General features: G+C 35.6%; 1 protein-coding gene across 1 annotated transcript; it reads right to left on the reverse strand.

Annotated features, from left to right (window-relative positions):
- Positions 1 to 1245: 1245 nt before the first annotated feature.
- Positions 1246 to 12558, reverse strand: LOC135741135 (85/88 kDa calcium-independent phospholipase A2-like). The gene is made up of 12 exons (XM_065259779.2): positions 12466 to 12558; positions 12205 to 12387; positions 11947 to 12055; positions 9954 to 10070; positions 8193 to 8283; positions 7927 to 8090; positions 7324 to 7474; positions 5714 to 5850; positions 5157 to 5311; positions 4916 to 5083; positions 4501 to 4574; positions 1246 to 2106 (listed from the first exon to the last, which is right to left on the reverse strand). Exons 2-12 carry the CDS (start codon positions 12385 to 12387, stop codon positions 1962 to 1964), a joined length of 1494 nt encoding a protein of 497 aa, XP_065115851.2. The 5' UTR covers positions 12466 to 12558; the 3' UTR covers positions 1246 to 1961.
- Positions 12559 to 16235: the final 3677 nt, after the last annotated feature.

The raw sequence follows: 16235 nt of genomic DNA on the forward strand, positions 1-16235 counted from the left end.
AAGCAAAAAAAATCTTAAACATTTTTATTAAACACTAAATTCAAGAAAAAAATCACTTAAATTTGATATTTTTTTTGTCTAAAAACTAGACTTATTTTCTTGGGTCGTTTTGTTCATCAAGAAAAAGCATCTTAATTTAAGAATTTTTAGATATTTTTACTGAAAACAAGACAAAAATACTAAGAAAATGTTTTCTTGAAAATTATTTTTTTGCAGTGTATTTATTTATTTTTTCTTGAATTAAATGTAAACTTATTTCAACATTTTTTTCTTACCCTATTGGCAGATTATTTTGCTTGTTTAAGCACAAATTCACTTAAATGTAATATTTTTGGTCTAAATACTAGACTTATTTTACTGAGTATTTTTCAATATTTGTACTGAAAACAAGAATAATTTTTGCAGTGTTTCTAATTTAATTAATTGAACAATTTCTGTATATCAAATTTTTAACATGACTAGTTACCTTAACCCCCGATAACTTTGACTGTTATTATATCTTATGATAACTTGATGATGCTTTCTTGTAGTAAAGTCTTCATCGCTAAAGCAGTGGCACCCAAACAAGTGTAGCTCGCAGCTCCCTCTGCTGGTAAAAATTATCATTACATGATTGCTCCGGTTCGGTAAATGTTGATCGGACTTTTTCAGTGTATTTGCTAGTTGTTTTGGATGTGGGACAGCTCCAGTTGAGGACAGAACACCAAAAAACAGGACTGTCCCCGGAAAACGGGGACGTCACCTTATAGTAAAGACCGACTTTCGACTTTATAATTCCTCCCACTTTGACTCACAGCATGTAAATTAACTCCTGTTAGCATTGTGAGCAAATCTTTCAAACATTGTAAGGAGCGTCACATTTTCGGCTGACATCAGAGGTATTCAGGCCAATCACAATGTACAGATTAGCTGGCCAATCAGGGACCCAGAGTTTTTCAAATCAATGAGTTTTGTACAAAATGCGTTTGAGGAAGAGAGGGATATATGGACCTACAAAAATGTACTGTATGTGGAAAATAATGTGTTTTTCGAACCATAAACCACGCAAGCACATTGTTTTATACAAAAAACACAAAATAACGTTGTTTTTAGCAATAAAATAGGTGCACTTCAAGCAATGTATATATAATGTAAAATATTTGTGGGAGCATTACTGATTTGTCTTGACTTCTTTAAGGGACATTTTCCTTTTAATATAAACATATTTGTAATTCATATTTAATAGTAGTCAATAAAGCAGCATCATTATCAGTGCAATATTTTTATTTTGTATATTTCAGGTTTATAATCACTTCATATCATTAAAAGATTTCAAACCCACAACACTACAGCAGCAAGTTATGGTAAAATGTCAGTTTGGTCTTCAAACAACAGATTTACTTCCAGTGTCAAGTATAAAATACACATGATGAAAAAACTGTTGGTAGTCAACAAAAAGCATGTTACAAAAACACAAAACAAAAATGAATTCAAAACAATGCTAATGAGGAATGCAGGAGGTACTGAGTGCTTGATCTTCTTCATTGTTTAAAGAAACTTCAGTATTATCTTTAATTACGACTTCTATCTGTCATAGACTGAGAAATACACAAATTCAAGTATACAAATCCAATACATGATAGATTGAAAAACATCCCCCCATTAATCTTAGATTGTTAAATAGTTAAATGAATGCATTTACATAAAAAACTATTTAGAGAAAGCTACAAGTTTGCCCTGTTTTTGAAAATGACACACACAGAAATACTGAGAATATTAGCATCCATAAAAATATGTAAAGCACTTCACAACACTCTTCTTCATATACTTTATAGTCATATACTTCATGTATGTCGTTTTGACCTCAGTCCAACTTGTGTATCACACAAATAAAACTTTATATGTTATATACACCAATGTAAACAAGTGCATAACTTTTTTGCATATTAAGCTTGTAGGTATCTGTAAGAGTTTGTGTTGTGTCAGAGCTGCAGCAGCTGCTGGCAGATGGTTTGTATAACGTCTCTGTGCTCATACAGGTACATCTGAGTCTCCCACAGCATGTCAACCAACACAGAGTCACTGACCTCATCCAACATCACCTCTTGAGACAGCTGAGGACTCAACCTGAAAAAAGTGACAGAGAGAGAATGAGAGGAAGGAAGAATAGATGGATGACAGATGGTGCAATTCAGTGAAAGAAATGAAAGAAGGAAACAAGAATCGAATAAACGAGGAAGGGAAAGTAAAGAAGAAATAAATGAAGGAATAAAGAAAAAATAAAGAAAACAAAAAAGAAAACAAACAAAGAAGAAAGAAAGGGAAAAAATGAAGGAAAAGTAGATGGATGGATGAATGCAATTCAGGAAGCGATAAGTAAAAGGTTAAAAAAAAATTTAAGAAAGGAATAAAGGTAGCAAAAAGAAAGAAATGAATAAAGGGAGGAATGAGAAAGGAAGGAAAATAAAACAAGAGAGGAAGTAAGGATGGAAAATAAGAAAATAAAACAAGGAAGGAAGGAAGAAGGAAGGATAAGGATAAAAAGGAAACATGGAAGGAATAAAAAAAAACATTAGAGGAAGGAAAAAAGGAAAGAAAAAACACAAGAAAGGAAAAAGAAAATAAAACAAGGAAGAAATTAAAGAAGGAAAGAAAAGAAAACAAGGAAGAAAGGAAAGAAAATAAAAAATAAAACAAGAAAGAAAGTAATTAAGGAAGGATGGCAGGAAGGAAGGAGTAGATTGATGACAGATTACAATTCAGGAAGGGAGAAAAAGAGAAGTAAAAAAGGAAAATGATAAAATAAAATAATGAAATAAAGAAGGGAAGGAAGGAAACAAGAATTTAATAAAGGATTAATGAAATGTAAAAAAGAAATTAATAAAGCAAGGAAGAAAGAAAGAAAGAAAATTAAACAAGCAAGGAAGCAAGCACGGATGAAAAGAAAGAAAATAAAGGAAGCAAGAAAGGAAGGACGCAAGGCAGGAAACAACGAACGACCGACCGAATGAATGAATGAATAAATGAATGAATGAATGAATGAAAGAGAGAAAGAAAGAAAGAAAGAAAGAAAGAAAATGAAGGAAAATTAGATGGATGAATGCAATTCAGGAAGAGAAAAGTAAAAAGTGAAAAAAAAATTAAGAAAGAAATTAAGAAAGAAATAAAGAAAGCAAAAAGAAAGAAAGGGGAGAAGGAAGGAAGGAAGGCAAGAAAATTTAACAAGCAAAGAAGGAAAGGAAATAAAGAAAATAAAACAAGGAAAGAGGAAAGGAAGGAAGGAAAGAAAATAAAACAGCAAGGAAGCAAGCACGGATGAAAAGAAAGAAAATGAAGGAAGCAAGAAAGGAAGGAAGCAAGGCAGGAAACAACGAACGACCGACCGAATGAATGAATGAATAAATGAAAGAAAGAAAGAAAGAAAGAAAGAAAATGAAGGAAAATTAGATGGATGAATGCAATTCAGGAAGAGAAAAGTAAAAAGTGAAAAAAAATTAAAGAAATAAATAAATAAAGAAAGCAAAAAGAAAGAAAGGGGAGAAGGAAGGAAGGAAGACAAGAAAATTTAACAAGCAAGGAAGGAAAGGAAATAAAGAAAATAAAACAAGGAAAGAGGAAAGGAAGGAAGGAAGGAAAGGAAAAAAAAGAAAGAAAGTAAGTTAAACATGGAAGGAAGCAAGAAAGGGAGAAAGCAAGGCAGGAAACAATGAACGACCGAATTAATGAAAGAAAGAAAGAAAGAAAGAAAACAAAGGAAAATTAGATGCATGAATGCAATTCAGGAAAAGAAAAGTAAAAAGTGAAAAAAAATTTAAGAAATAAAGGAAGCAAAAAGAAAAAAAGGGAAGAAATAAGGAAGGAATGCAAGAAAATTTAACAAGGAAGGAAGGAAGGAAGGAAAGAACGAAAATAAAACAAAGAAGGAAAGAAAGTAAAACAAGGAAGGAAGCAAGAAAGGAAGAGAATAAAACAAGTAAGGAAGAAAGCACAGTGGAAAGAAAGAAAATGAAGGAAGGAAGGAAGGAAGAAAGCAGGAGAGGGAAAAAATGACCGAACGAATGAATGAAATAAAGAAAACAAACAAAGGAAAAGTAGATGGATGAATGCAATTCAGGAAGAGAGGAGTAAAAAGGTAAAGAAAAAAATTAAAGAAAGGAATAAAGGAAGCAAAAAGAAAGAAAGTACACATCAAGGAGGCAGAAGTAAAAAGGAAAGGAAAAAACAAAGAAAGTAGTACAATGAAATTAAAGGAAAAATAAGATTTATTTTTATTTATTGAAATGAAAACAGGTGAGGTCATAAGTCAGAGCAATGCACATTATGATAAAAGAGAGGAATAAAGAAAAGACAAGAGAAGAGAGAGAGAAAGAGAGGTCAGCATTAGCTCACAGTTCAGCATACAGATCTGCAGTACATGAAGCACCATAACCATTAAAGCTGTGAATAAGGGATGATTTCTTCTCTCGCACTTTATTACAACAAACTCATTATCATTGAGAGAACGACGTGTAGCCTACTAACCTGTGATAGTTTATATCGGCCATCTCACACCAGGCGCTCGCACGGTCCACCGCACAGCCATCTGAGTCTGTGCACTGAGAAACACAAAACACAAGAGTTTCATCAAAAATAACAACAGCGCTACACAATCTGAACATCACAATAAAGCCTAAAACATTGTTATTACTCTAACACAAACTAACTTTCAGGTCAGGAACCCACATAGACAGGAAATGACCATCTGACCAATCACAGTTTGTTCCTCGTGACATTTTAAAATCTCTACAAATCTCTGTGTTGATGCTGAGCATTGCTAGATGACTAGCATGTAGTTGTTAGCACATTGCTAGTGTATAGGGTTGCTTGGACTCGCGCAAGTAGTGTAAATCTGACAGGAGGGTACATAGTTACGCCCTTTAAGGCCGTGTAAACTCACACAGTCCACAAGCATCTTGCCCAGTTCTTTGACTCCAAAGAAGGTCTTGGCGAGCTCCAGAGGGTTCGAAGGCCTGAAAACGTCCACCGAGGTCACAGCAACCTGTGGTGGTTTACCGGTACCCAATGAGACCACCACACCTAACCTGCAAACCTCCATCTCACGGCCCTGACGAAGAAGGTATTGTGAATGAAATACAGTGGACATTTTATTTGTTCGCTATGAAAGAGGTGTAACAGACCTGTGCCTTTAGGGCTTTGTTGTACTGATGCATTTCCGTCATGGCATCTAGCGTCGGGTTATTGGCCAGCAGACCTCCATCCAGAAAGCGACCCATTGGCCGAAAATACGTAGGAGCGGCTCCGCTGGAGCGGGCGGCACGCCAAACTAATTGTTCTGAGAGAAGAGATAAACTTGGAGTAGTTAAAAGAAAAAGAGTAACGGATGATTCCCCTCGCACTAAACAAACAAACGGCTCCAGTGCAACTGTGCGATATAATCACCAGAAATCTTATAAACTGTGACCTTTCCATTAACATACAGTACACTCTCTCTCTCTCTCTCTCTCACACACACACCTTCGTCTGTCACCTTCCTACGCTTTCTGGGAGGTCGAGAATATCCTACTACCAAAACATCTTCATCCTCCCACCCTGCAACAGCGACAATAAAACTTCACGCATCATTTGAGGTAGATGACTGATAAACCCTGAGGGTGTCAGACTTTGGCAAGGTGATTTTAAGATTAATAAACGTAACGACAGCTAGAAAATAAACATACAAGAGAGCAAGAGTTACCTTGTGGTACAGTTAGGGGTTTAAACGTGGCCGTAGACGTGTACGGAGGGCTTCTTTGCAGGACCGGTGGGTCGTAATTTCTAAACAGATGCAGTTCTCCTGGATGCCTGTCTGCAAGTACGCTAGTCACCATCACCCTGAGAAGTAGAAACTATATTAAATATAGTTAAATATGGTAGGGCCCTCGCACGTATGGTTACTGTCACCCTATGGCCTTAGTAAAGCTGTGAACCAGGGGGATATGAATTTAACCCTGGTCAAATTTGGCAAATGTTAATTGATGCTAAGAGAAGGGTTCTTGGGTTCTCCAGGGTTAAGATGATTTGATTAAATCTCTAAGAGCAGTAAATCATAGCGTAAAACATGTAATTTCCTGCTGCCTCTAGGTGGTGCTATGACTGTAACTGAAAATTGGCATTGAAATGTGTTCAGGCCAAGACCCTTATCAAACATGTGAAGCGTGGGTCAGATTTGATATTGTATGCCTGAGTTAGAGCCACTTCCTGTTTCATGGCAAAAACGCCAAAATTTGTCAAGCCGCCACAGACATACCCACCAACGAAAAGTCAAGATCTTTGCAATTTAACATCGCAAAGGCCTTTAGATGAGATTGACCAAATATGATGATGATTTGATCAAATCTTTAGGAGGAGTTTGTAAAAGTATGAAGCCTGGAAATGCCAAAATTTACACAGAAATCACAAAATGAAAATTGGAACAGCGAAAATTCAAAATGGCCGACTTCCTGTGGGGTTTAGAGTTTTTTTGTAGGGCTTGAGGTGATAGATGACCCTACCAAATTTCATATCTGTACGTTTTTCGGAGCGTCTCCCTCAGACTGTAAATGAAGCTTGGGTGCACAAAAAAAGCTGGGGCGCACCAGATAACACGTCAGTCGCGTCACTGCAGTCACGTGTAATACTAATACTAGTAATAACTCTAAATATTAGTTACCCTGTGTTGCTACTGTGCTGTATTATACAACACCTGTTGTGGCAAACTACTAACCTTAGTTTGCATGTTAGTTAGGGACTATATACTCGTGCACGCGGTTCACATCAGAACCGGAAGAGAAGACAATGCTGAATAAAGTCGTAATTTTTGTTATTTTGGGACCAAAATGTATTTTCGATGCTTCAACACATTCTAACTGACCCACTGATGTCACATGGACTACTTTAATGATGTTTTTATTACCTTTCTGGACATGGACAGTATATCTTAGATTTATGATGGAGGGTCAGAAAGCGTTTAGACTTAATCTAAAACATCTTAAACTGTGTTCCGAAGATGAACAGAGGTCTTACGAGTTTGGAACGACATTAATGACATTATTTTAATTTTTAGGTGAACTATCCCTTTAAGTCATTTTCTGGGTTGTTGTTTAATACATACAGTAACCTCTTTCACAGAGCATTGTTCATGAATTTACTGTGGTTCCTAGTGGTTTGATAAACTTTTTTGGGTAAAACTGTAGCTAGATGTTGCTAAGATGTCCTGGGTGGTTGTTAGGGCATTTATAAAGTTTTCATAGTAGCCAAAATCTATTCCTATGTACCATACAGGTACGCATAACATAAAAAGCACCATTTGACTGAAATTGTACAAACTTTGGGTGTGTGACATCCGCCATCTTGGTATTCTCCCCAAACTCTTTCTTGAGAAAATCTTCCAGTGGCCCAGACTCATACGGCCGGGGGCCTTTAAACACCTCTTCCTTCATTCTGAAGTACAAACAGCGCAGATACTCCATCGATTTACCTGCTCGCGTACACAAAAACAATCAAACAGAAAGGTTATACACTGTAAAAAAGATTTGTTGGTTCAACTTAAAAAAGTGAGTTACCTGGTTTAAAGCTTTAACATTTTGAGTTAATTCAACTTAAAAATAGCTGTGTAAAAATTGTTGTGTCAACTAATATTTTTAAATGTAATCAATTCAAAATTTTAAGGCACCCAGGTAACTTCATTTTTTAAGTTAAACCAACGTTTTTTTTTAAGTGTACATGCTTTACAACAAAACTAATACTAGTTATAACTCTAAATGTTAGTTACCCTGTGTTGCTACTGTGCTGCATTACACAACACCCATTGTGGCAAACTACTAACCTTAGTTTGCATGTTAGTTAGGGACTCTATTTACTTAATATATGACATTTTGATTTGTGTTATGGTGTTTTGGGATTTGGACTAGATGATTCACATCTGCTCACCGTGTACAATAGCTAAGGCCAAAATGCCCCCAGTGCTGGTTCCAGAAACCCAGTCAAAGAGTTCCCTAATGGGCCGACCTGACCCTTTCTCCAGAGCGATCAACAACTGGATCAGAACCAGACCCTTTATTCCTCCACCATCAAGGCACAGCAATCTCTCCATTCTTAGAAAAAATCAGAAAGCGAGAGATTATTCTGTGTACATGGTCTAATCTAACTGATACTATCTATATCTTTAAAGCATGCATACAAACTCTAACACATACTTCTTGCATCCTCTCTCGGGCCCGTCTACCTCTGTATATCCTCTGCTCATGGCAGCAACAGCTGCCGCCACATGCACAATGTCATCAAACCCTGTTGGTCGATCACAACAGAGATGTGAAAGTAGTGACGAATAAGATAAACTTCAGCACATACACACATCTAAATATAGACAAGTTGATTTTATCATAGATTTACAATACCTAGATTCCAATTAATGTGAAACATCAATATGTTGTTCGCTATAGACAGTTTCAGCAGTAACAACACAAACAAATGGCTTTTTTGGAACAAATAGAGGTTCCAGATTTCAGTTTAGCCACTAGTAAGACCATTAAACAAACAGAGACCAGAAGTTAAATTCCATTTTAGAAGCGTAACAGCAACAATGTGTATGCATCTGATGAAACCGTCTATAGCTGTGTCCCAATTTGAAGGCTGCGACCTACTAAGGACTCAAAAGACGAGCATTCAAAAGTCGCAACCTCCATAGTCCACGAAAAGAACTGAAATAAGACGGTCTAGCCTTCAGAGGACCCATAAGTTGCGTCACCTGCTACACGCTCCCACCGCGCCTGCTAGCAGGACACAGCAAAGACGTTTCTGACTTATAAAAAGAAATATGACAAAATATTTATTTAATTTTAGAAAATATGTAACGTTAATGTGGATTAAACTAACCAACAGTATATCAAAATAAAAATACACGCAACATACGCAGAATATTATTATTACAAAACATAACTTATAATACTAAAACAGTGACAAGAAAAATATTTTCAGCTAAATAAACACTTTTATTTAATAAAGGTTTTAAATGTTTATTTTAAAATATCCAGCCACTATATTCAGTCGTTACATGGGTTACATGTAAATCGTGGGATAGCCTCGGCTGAAGGATCTATTTGTTCAATTCTTAACAGCGCGGAGAAATTAGGACGCATTATGAGTCTTCATTTTTAAGCATCTGTGATGCAATCAGTCTTAGAATACGTCCTACAAATTTTGTAGGCTTTGAATTGGGACACAGATTATATTTAAACATTTAAGGCGTTCAAAAATTATTGACAAATGAACTGTCGGTAAGTTTGGTTGTGATTATTTCTAATGAGCATAATTTGGAAATTTTACAAATTGAAACCAGTTCTGCGGATGTATTTGGATCAGCTAAATGTAATGTAATGTGGCATCTAGGTATTTATATCTACGGTTTCTTCAAGCACATGGAAAAGTGTCACATAAAAGAATTAGGTCTACAAATACAAGCAGTGGCAGAAATAAAGAAAAACTGAGGAAATTAAACTCTTATTTCTGGGGAGAGATGAAAATATAAAAAAATCGATAGCAGAAGAATACACATTTCTGATTTTTAGGCTCTGTTCCAACTTCTAGCGAGTTGTGTTCATCCTTTAAGAGATTAAAGATACGTTTTAAACTAATTTAAAAGGTAGATTATGCAGCAGGCTAAGATATTTTAGTCCAAAAACCCAGCACGGCATCACATGTATTCTTTGTAGAATAGGCAATCCTAAAATGCACTGCAACAAGCATTGTGAACACCTCTGCGGAGATAATATTGACTTTAAATATGCATTATTAATGGCAAAGTATTGTTCAGTATATTCAAATGTATTTTCATGCTGTAGGAACGCTATTGTGCATTGGAAATATTGGAACAGAGCCACAGTTTATGGTCGCAGGAAGACAGGAACTGAAGGACAGGTTTTAACGGGTTCCCAGAGGTTTTGAGGGTGGGGTTTTACCTAGAGCAGGAGGCGGAGCTTTGCTGACTCTTGGGGGAGGGGTGTCGCGGGAGGGGGGGTGACACCGTTCAACCCCTACACTACACAGCATGTTCAAGAGCACCTTGCGGTTGGGCCCTTCAATATTAGCAGAGGGTTAAAGACATGCATACAGGCGCACCCACACAATGCAAACAAACAATAGGGCATGAATAGAAAACAGGCATTGCGAACAAACAGACATATGAGCAAAAACAAACATGAGGTTTTTTTCATTATAACTCAAACGGTTCCTACTGTACAAAACACCAAGACTTGTTTTCCAAACATATGTATTTACTATAAACTTATCAAAAATATCTACAGTGGGGAAAATAAGTATTAAAATGGCCCAGTCAATCACCCGACCTAAATCCCATAGAAAATCTATGGAGGGAACTAAAGATCAAAGTTTATAAAAGAGGCCCAAAGAACCTTCAAGATTTAAAGACCATTTGTGTGGAAGAATGGGCCAGAATCACTCCTGAGCAATGCAGACGACTGGTCTCTCCATACAAGAGGTGTCTAGAAGCTGTAATCACCAACAGCGGCTTTTTTACAAAGTGCGTTCAATACTTATTCCCTGTGTCATTTCACTTTACTTATTATGACTCAACTTGTATACTTAAATGTTCAGATTTCTTTGTATGAATTCAATATTTGGCTTGATGGCTACATCTGGTGGAACTTTTGTGTCAATGGCCCACTTACAAATCCCCTTACTGATAAAAATGCTGATGTGTCAAATAATTATTTTCCCCGCTATATATTATATTATAAAGTGTTATTTTACTGATAAAAGATTCCAGATCCAACTATTGTATTACTTTAAAAAAAAAAATGTATGTGTGGTCCGATAGTTTATCCAAAAAAGACAATTTACTGGTAACCTGCTCACTATGAGGAAACCCAAAATGCACATTCACCATTATGCGTCTTGAGGACACCCAAGATGCACATTCATCATTATGCGTCACATGGCTCACGTTTCAGACTCACCTAGACACGGTAAGGACCGGAGGCTATGAATTACAGGCTATAATGTTGCAAATAATGTTTAGTTTCTTTTAAAAGTCCATCATTTTGCTTTATAAGACCTCAAAATAACACATTGAGCTACGGGGATTGATTTTTTGCCCGTTTCTGCTTTTTTTTATCTTAAAGGGGACATATCATGAAAATCTGACTTTTTCCATATTTGAATCCCCATTGATTCTATCAACCTAGAAAATGTAAAAAAAGAATAACCCAGTAACTAAGTTTTGTGAAAAAAGAGTTAATTGAAATTTGGCTCCCCTTGTGATGTCAGAAGGGGATCTTATTGTAATAATATTGCCCATTAATCTACACTATCCAACGATGGCACTGCCATTAAGTTGAGAGAAAAAAAATTGACAGCACAATAGAGTTTCAATTTCAACAAACCACCGTTATAGGGATCAGTTATTGCATTTCATTAGCTCATTTGCATTTTAAAGGACACATGCAAAAACGGTAGTTTTTTGTTCGCAACAACAAAGTGTCAATTTTAAAATGTTATAATAAATTATCTGTGAGGTATTATGAGCTAAAACTTCACATACTTAGTCTGGGGACATCAAAGATTTATTTTAAATCTTAAAAAAGTCTTGTGAAATGGCCCCTTTAAAGAAATGGCACTTGCATTTTATAAATCACCAAGGTTCTCCAAAAGATATAATCCCACCTACATCTTGGATGGCCTGAAAGTGAGTAAATTAACAGCAACTTTTTTGGGAAAAGTCTATGATTGTGCTCAATATGAATTTATAATGCATTTTGGATTGTTAGATGAGATTATGGTTGCATGCATACACCCTATATGATGTCATGCAGCACATTTATTTAGACGGTTCTACAACTTTAAAAAGTTGAGAGCTTAACCTCATTGTCCTACACTGGTTTGAGGTGTTTCCAATTTCTCATACACATCTAAAATCATCCCTTCTCCTCTCACCCTTGCTGGTGCGGGCCGCGATGAGTCCCGGTGTCTCTCCGAGATCATTGTAAACCTCGACGTCCGCTCCAAACACCATGAGAGCTTTAATCAGGTCCATGTGATCCAACTGTAGAAGAGACATAAATGATGGTGAGCACACAGCTGATGGTACCCATTGGCTTGTTTTTCCTACTATGGAAGGCAAATGGGTACGTCAACATATTTTTTAAAAGGGTTAAATATGATCCAGATATTTCTTTATTTCATGGCTGACACCTTCATAGCAAGGTGAAGAGCTGTATTTCCATCCTGGCCCTTAATATTGGGGTCGGCTCCATGGGTCAGCAATGTCATTGCAGCCTCAAAGCGCCCCCTCTTGGTTAGGATGTGTAATGGACTCTCTCCAGTTTTGCTCAGGTAGTTAACATTACACCCTCGATCTAGCAGTAGACGACTCATCTACGAAAAACAAGGCAGGGTAGTCGGTAAGCTGTTGATTCCTTGGGTAATATGAACAAACTTTTGAGTATTCCAGACCTCAGCGGTTTTGGCCCAATGTAGAGGCGTCCCACCATAAACAGGATCCTCGGCCAGAACTTGATTCGGGCTAATGGATAAAATTGCTTCGACGCAGCTAAAGATAACAATGAAACAATAAAATATTGATGTTAATGACATGTGAACATATTTGAATTTAGCACTTTGTGGATTTTAACTTCGCCAAGTAAGCTTAAAATATCGGTTCACTTCAGAAAACAAACATTAACCTACTGAAGATAAAATTAGGGTATTTTAATATAAAATAGTTTGTGTTCAACTGAAGAAAGTATGCCAACACATACATATATTTATTTCAGAATTTTTTTAATATATATATATATATATATATATATATATATATATATATATATATATATATATTAAAAAAATTCTGAAATAAATATATGTATGTGTGTGTTGTCAAATATACATAATAATTACACACAGTACACACACATATATTATGCATTTTTATTTTGTATGCGATTAATCGCGATTAATCTTTGCCCAGCACTAGTGTACTTTGAAAATAAATAAATGAATGGACATTAAATATTTATTATTGTGGTATATTTAACTGGTTTAACCCTTTGCTAACGTAAAACTAGCACAGTAATAATTTTCCTAGAACAACGGTCCAATAAATTTAGGAAAATTGTAGTAACTTAGTCAGTCATACAGAAACACCTGACCGCAGAAAGTCGTGATTAACCATTATAAAGCACTCCAGCAACCCGTGAAATTCATTTGCATAATTTATAAGCATTCTCATTAAGCCATTACAGCTAAAATTGAGAAATACAAGACTCACATTGTAAACACTCAGGGTTGATCTATGTAAAATGTCACTGTTAGCAGCAGCCATCCCGTTTCTGTCGAAAAAAAAAACGATTAAAGGTACAGTACACACATTACAGACGAAAAACACAATTAAAGGTTCAGTACACACATTACAGACAAATAAAACTTTGTTGACAATACTCTAAATATTATAAGATTTAGTGGATGTGAGGTAGGATGACATACCTGTGATTGTGAAAGTTTTTCAGCTGTAGTTATTTCGCGGCGCGTGCTGCTGAGGTACCAAACACAATATGAGTGTATGATGACACACACTCTCCTTATGTCTGTATTGGGTCTCTATTAGTGACTCTTATAGGGCGAGTGAGGCTGAGAGAGAGAGCCCACATTCGATACGGCCCGGGGTTTTGAATTATTTACTCGTCTCATGACATGATGTGAAGGAGAAGGGCGTCTGTCTGACAGGCGGGCAGTAGATACACACTTTAACTGAGAGAACAGATGTAAGAGTAATGCTTAAGGTGGTTACACAGCTGACCTGCAGTATTGAGACACTCATTGGTTTCTATTACAGATTTGCGGTTTTGCAATGTTTTCCAAATGTCGATAAAAACTATTGTTAGAGCATTTCCGCTAACCGATGTTATGTGATGTTTGTATGCATCATCACGAGTTCATGACAATGTATCGTTGCATCAATATTTTGAACACAGCACTATTCCAGAGGTCAGTCGCTATAGACGGTTTCATCGGACGCACGTGCCGTAACGTAATACGCGTCTGGTCTGAACTTTACTTCCGGTTTCAGTTTTTTTAATGATCTGACTAGTTGCTAAACTGAACTCTTGAACAAATACCTCGTAGAAAATAACAAATGTACTAAGTAGTCGTGTTGTTTATCTTAAATAAACTATGTTTAAAGTACTTTTTTGTAATTTATTCTTAGCGGAGTTTGCCGGAATTTACGTGTTGACCACGAAAAGCCACTTGTTTAAGTTGTTACTGATGAAACTTTCTATAGCCAGACAGATAAACAAGCACAGACCAGAAGTTTACTTTGGGCCAGGCGCGTAATTACGGCATGCAGTGAAACTGTCTATGATATTGTATTTACCGCACTAGCCATTATTTATTATCGTTTGTATTTACTGTTAATTTATGGCACAAACGTTACTTTGTGTGGTGGTCTAATAAAAGGGCACCTATGGTCCGATTCATGTTTTTACATTTCCTTTGGTGTGTAAGTGTGTATTAGTTCATGTTAATGATATGCAAGAGGTACAAACCCCAAAGTAAACGATGACGCGAGTTATCGTCTCCAACGTAAATCTCTTTTCTTGGACTACAACAAACACTCGGATTGTAGGCAACATTGTAGGCAATTTACTTCCTGGGATTAGTGATGTAATAAAGTAAAATGACAAGATTTTTTTAATGAAAACTTGGGACATTTCCTAATTCAATGATCAAAATATCATTAAAATGTTATTTGTTTTTATCTATGAATTAAAAAAATGGGGACAAAACCTTTTTTGAATGTTTTCATCTTTTTATTGTTGTGGGCTTACTGCAAAAAATAAGTATTTTTGTCTTGTTTTCAGTAGCTTACAAATATCTAAAAATTCTTAAATCAAGATGCATTTTCTGCAAAATCACCTAAGAAAAAAAAACTATAGCTTTAAAACATATCAAATTTAGGTGAATTTTTGCCCAAAACAAGCAAAAAAAATCTGCCAGTGGGTTTAGAAATACACTGCAAAAAAAATTTTTTCAAGAAAAAAAAATCCTAGTATTTTTTGTCTTGTTTTCAGGAAAAATATCTAAAAATTCTTAAATAAAGATGCTTTTTCTTAATGATCAAAAGGACCCAAGAAAATAAGTCAAGTTTTTAGACCAAAAATATCAAATTTAAGTGATTTTTGCATAAAACAAGCAAAAAAAATCTTAAACATTTTTATTAAACACTAAATTCAAGAAAAAAATCACTTAAATTTGATATTTTTTTTGTCTAAAAACTAGACTTATTTTCTTGGGTCGTTTTGTTCATCAAGAAAAAGCATCTTAATTTAAGAATTTTTAGATATTTTTACTGAAAACAAGACAAAAATACTAAGAAAATGTTTTCTTGAAAATTATTTTTTTGCAGTGTATTTATTTATTTTTTCTTGAATTAAATGTAAACTTATTTCAACATTTTTTTCTTACCCTATTGGCAGATTATTTTGCTTGTTTAAGCACAAATTCACTTAAATGTAATATTTTTGGTCTAAATACTAGACTTATTTTACTGAGTATTTTTCAATATTTGTACTGAAAACAAGAATAATTTTTGCAGTGTTTCTAATTTAATTAATTGAACAATTTCTGTATATCAAATTTTTAACATGACTAGTTACCTTAACCCCCGATAACTTTGACTGTTATTATATCTTATGATAACTTGATGATGCTTTCTTGTAGTAAAGTCTTCATCGCTAAAGCAGTGGCACCCAAACAAGTGTAGCTCGCAGCTCCCTCTGCTGGTAAAAATTATCATTACATGATTGCTCCGGTTCGGTAAATGTTGATCGGACTTTTTCAGTGTATTTGCTAGTTGTTTTGGATGTGGGACAGCTCCAGTTGAGGACAGAACACCAAAAAACAGGACTGTCCCCGGAAAACGGGGACGTCACCTTATAGTAAAGACCGACTTTCGACTTTATAATTCCTCCCACTTTGACTCACAGCATGTAAATTAACTCCTGTTAGCATTGTGAGCAAATCTTTCAAACATTGTAAGGAGCGTCACATTTTCGGCTGACATCAGAGGTATTCAGGCCAATCACAATGTACAGATTAGCTGGCCAATCAGGGACCCAGAGTTTTTCAAATCAATGAGTTTTGTACAAAATGCGTTTGAGGAAGAGAGGGATATATGGACCTACAAAAATGTACTGTATGTGGAAAATAATGTGTTTTTCGAACCA

This window comes from Paramisgurnus dabryanus, chromosome 24, assembly GCF_030506205.2.
Source record: "Paramisgurnus dabryanus chromosome 24, PD_genome_1.1, whole genome shotgun sequence".
NCBI classification, from domain to species: Eukaryota; Metazoa; Chordata; class Actinopteri; order Cypriniformes; family Cobitidae; genus Paramisgurnus; species Paramisgurnus dabryanus.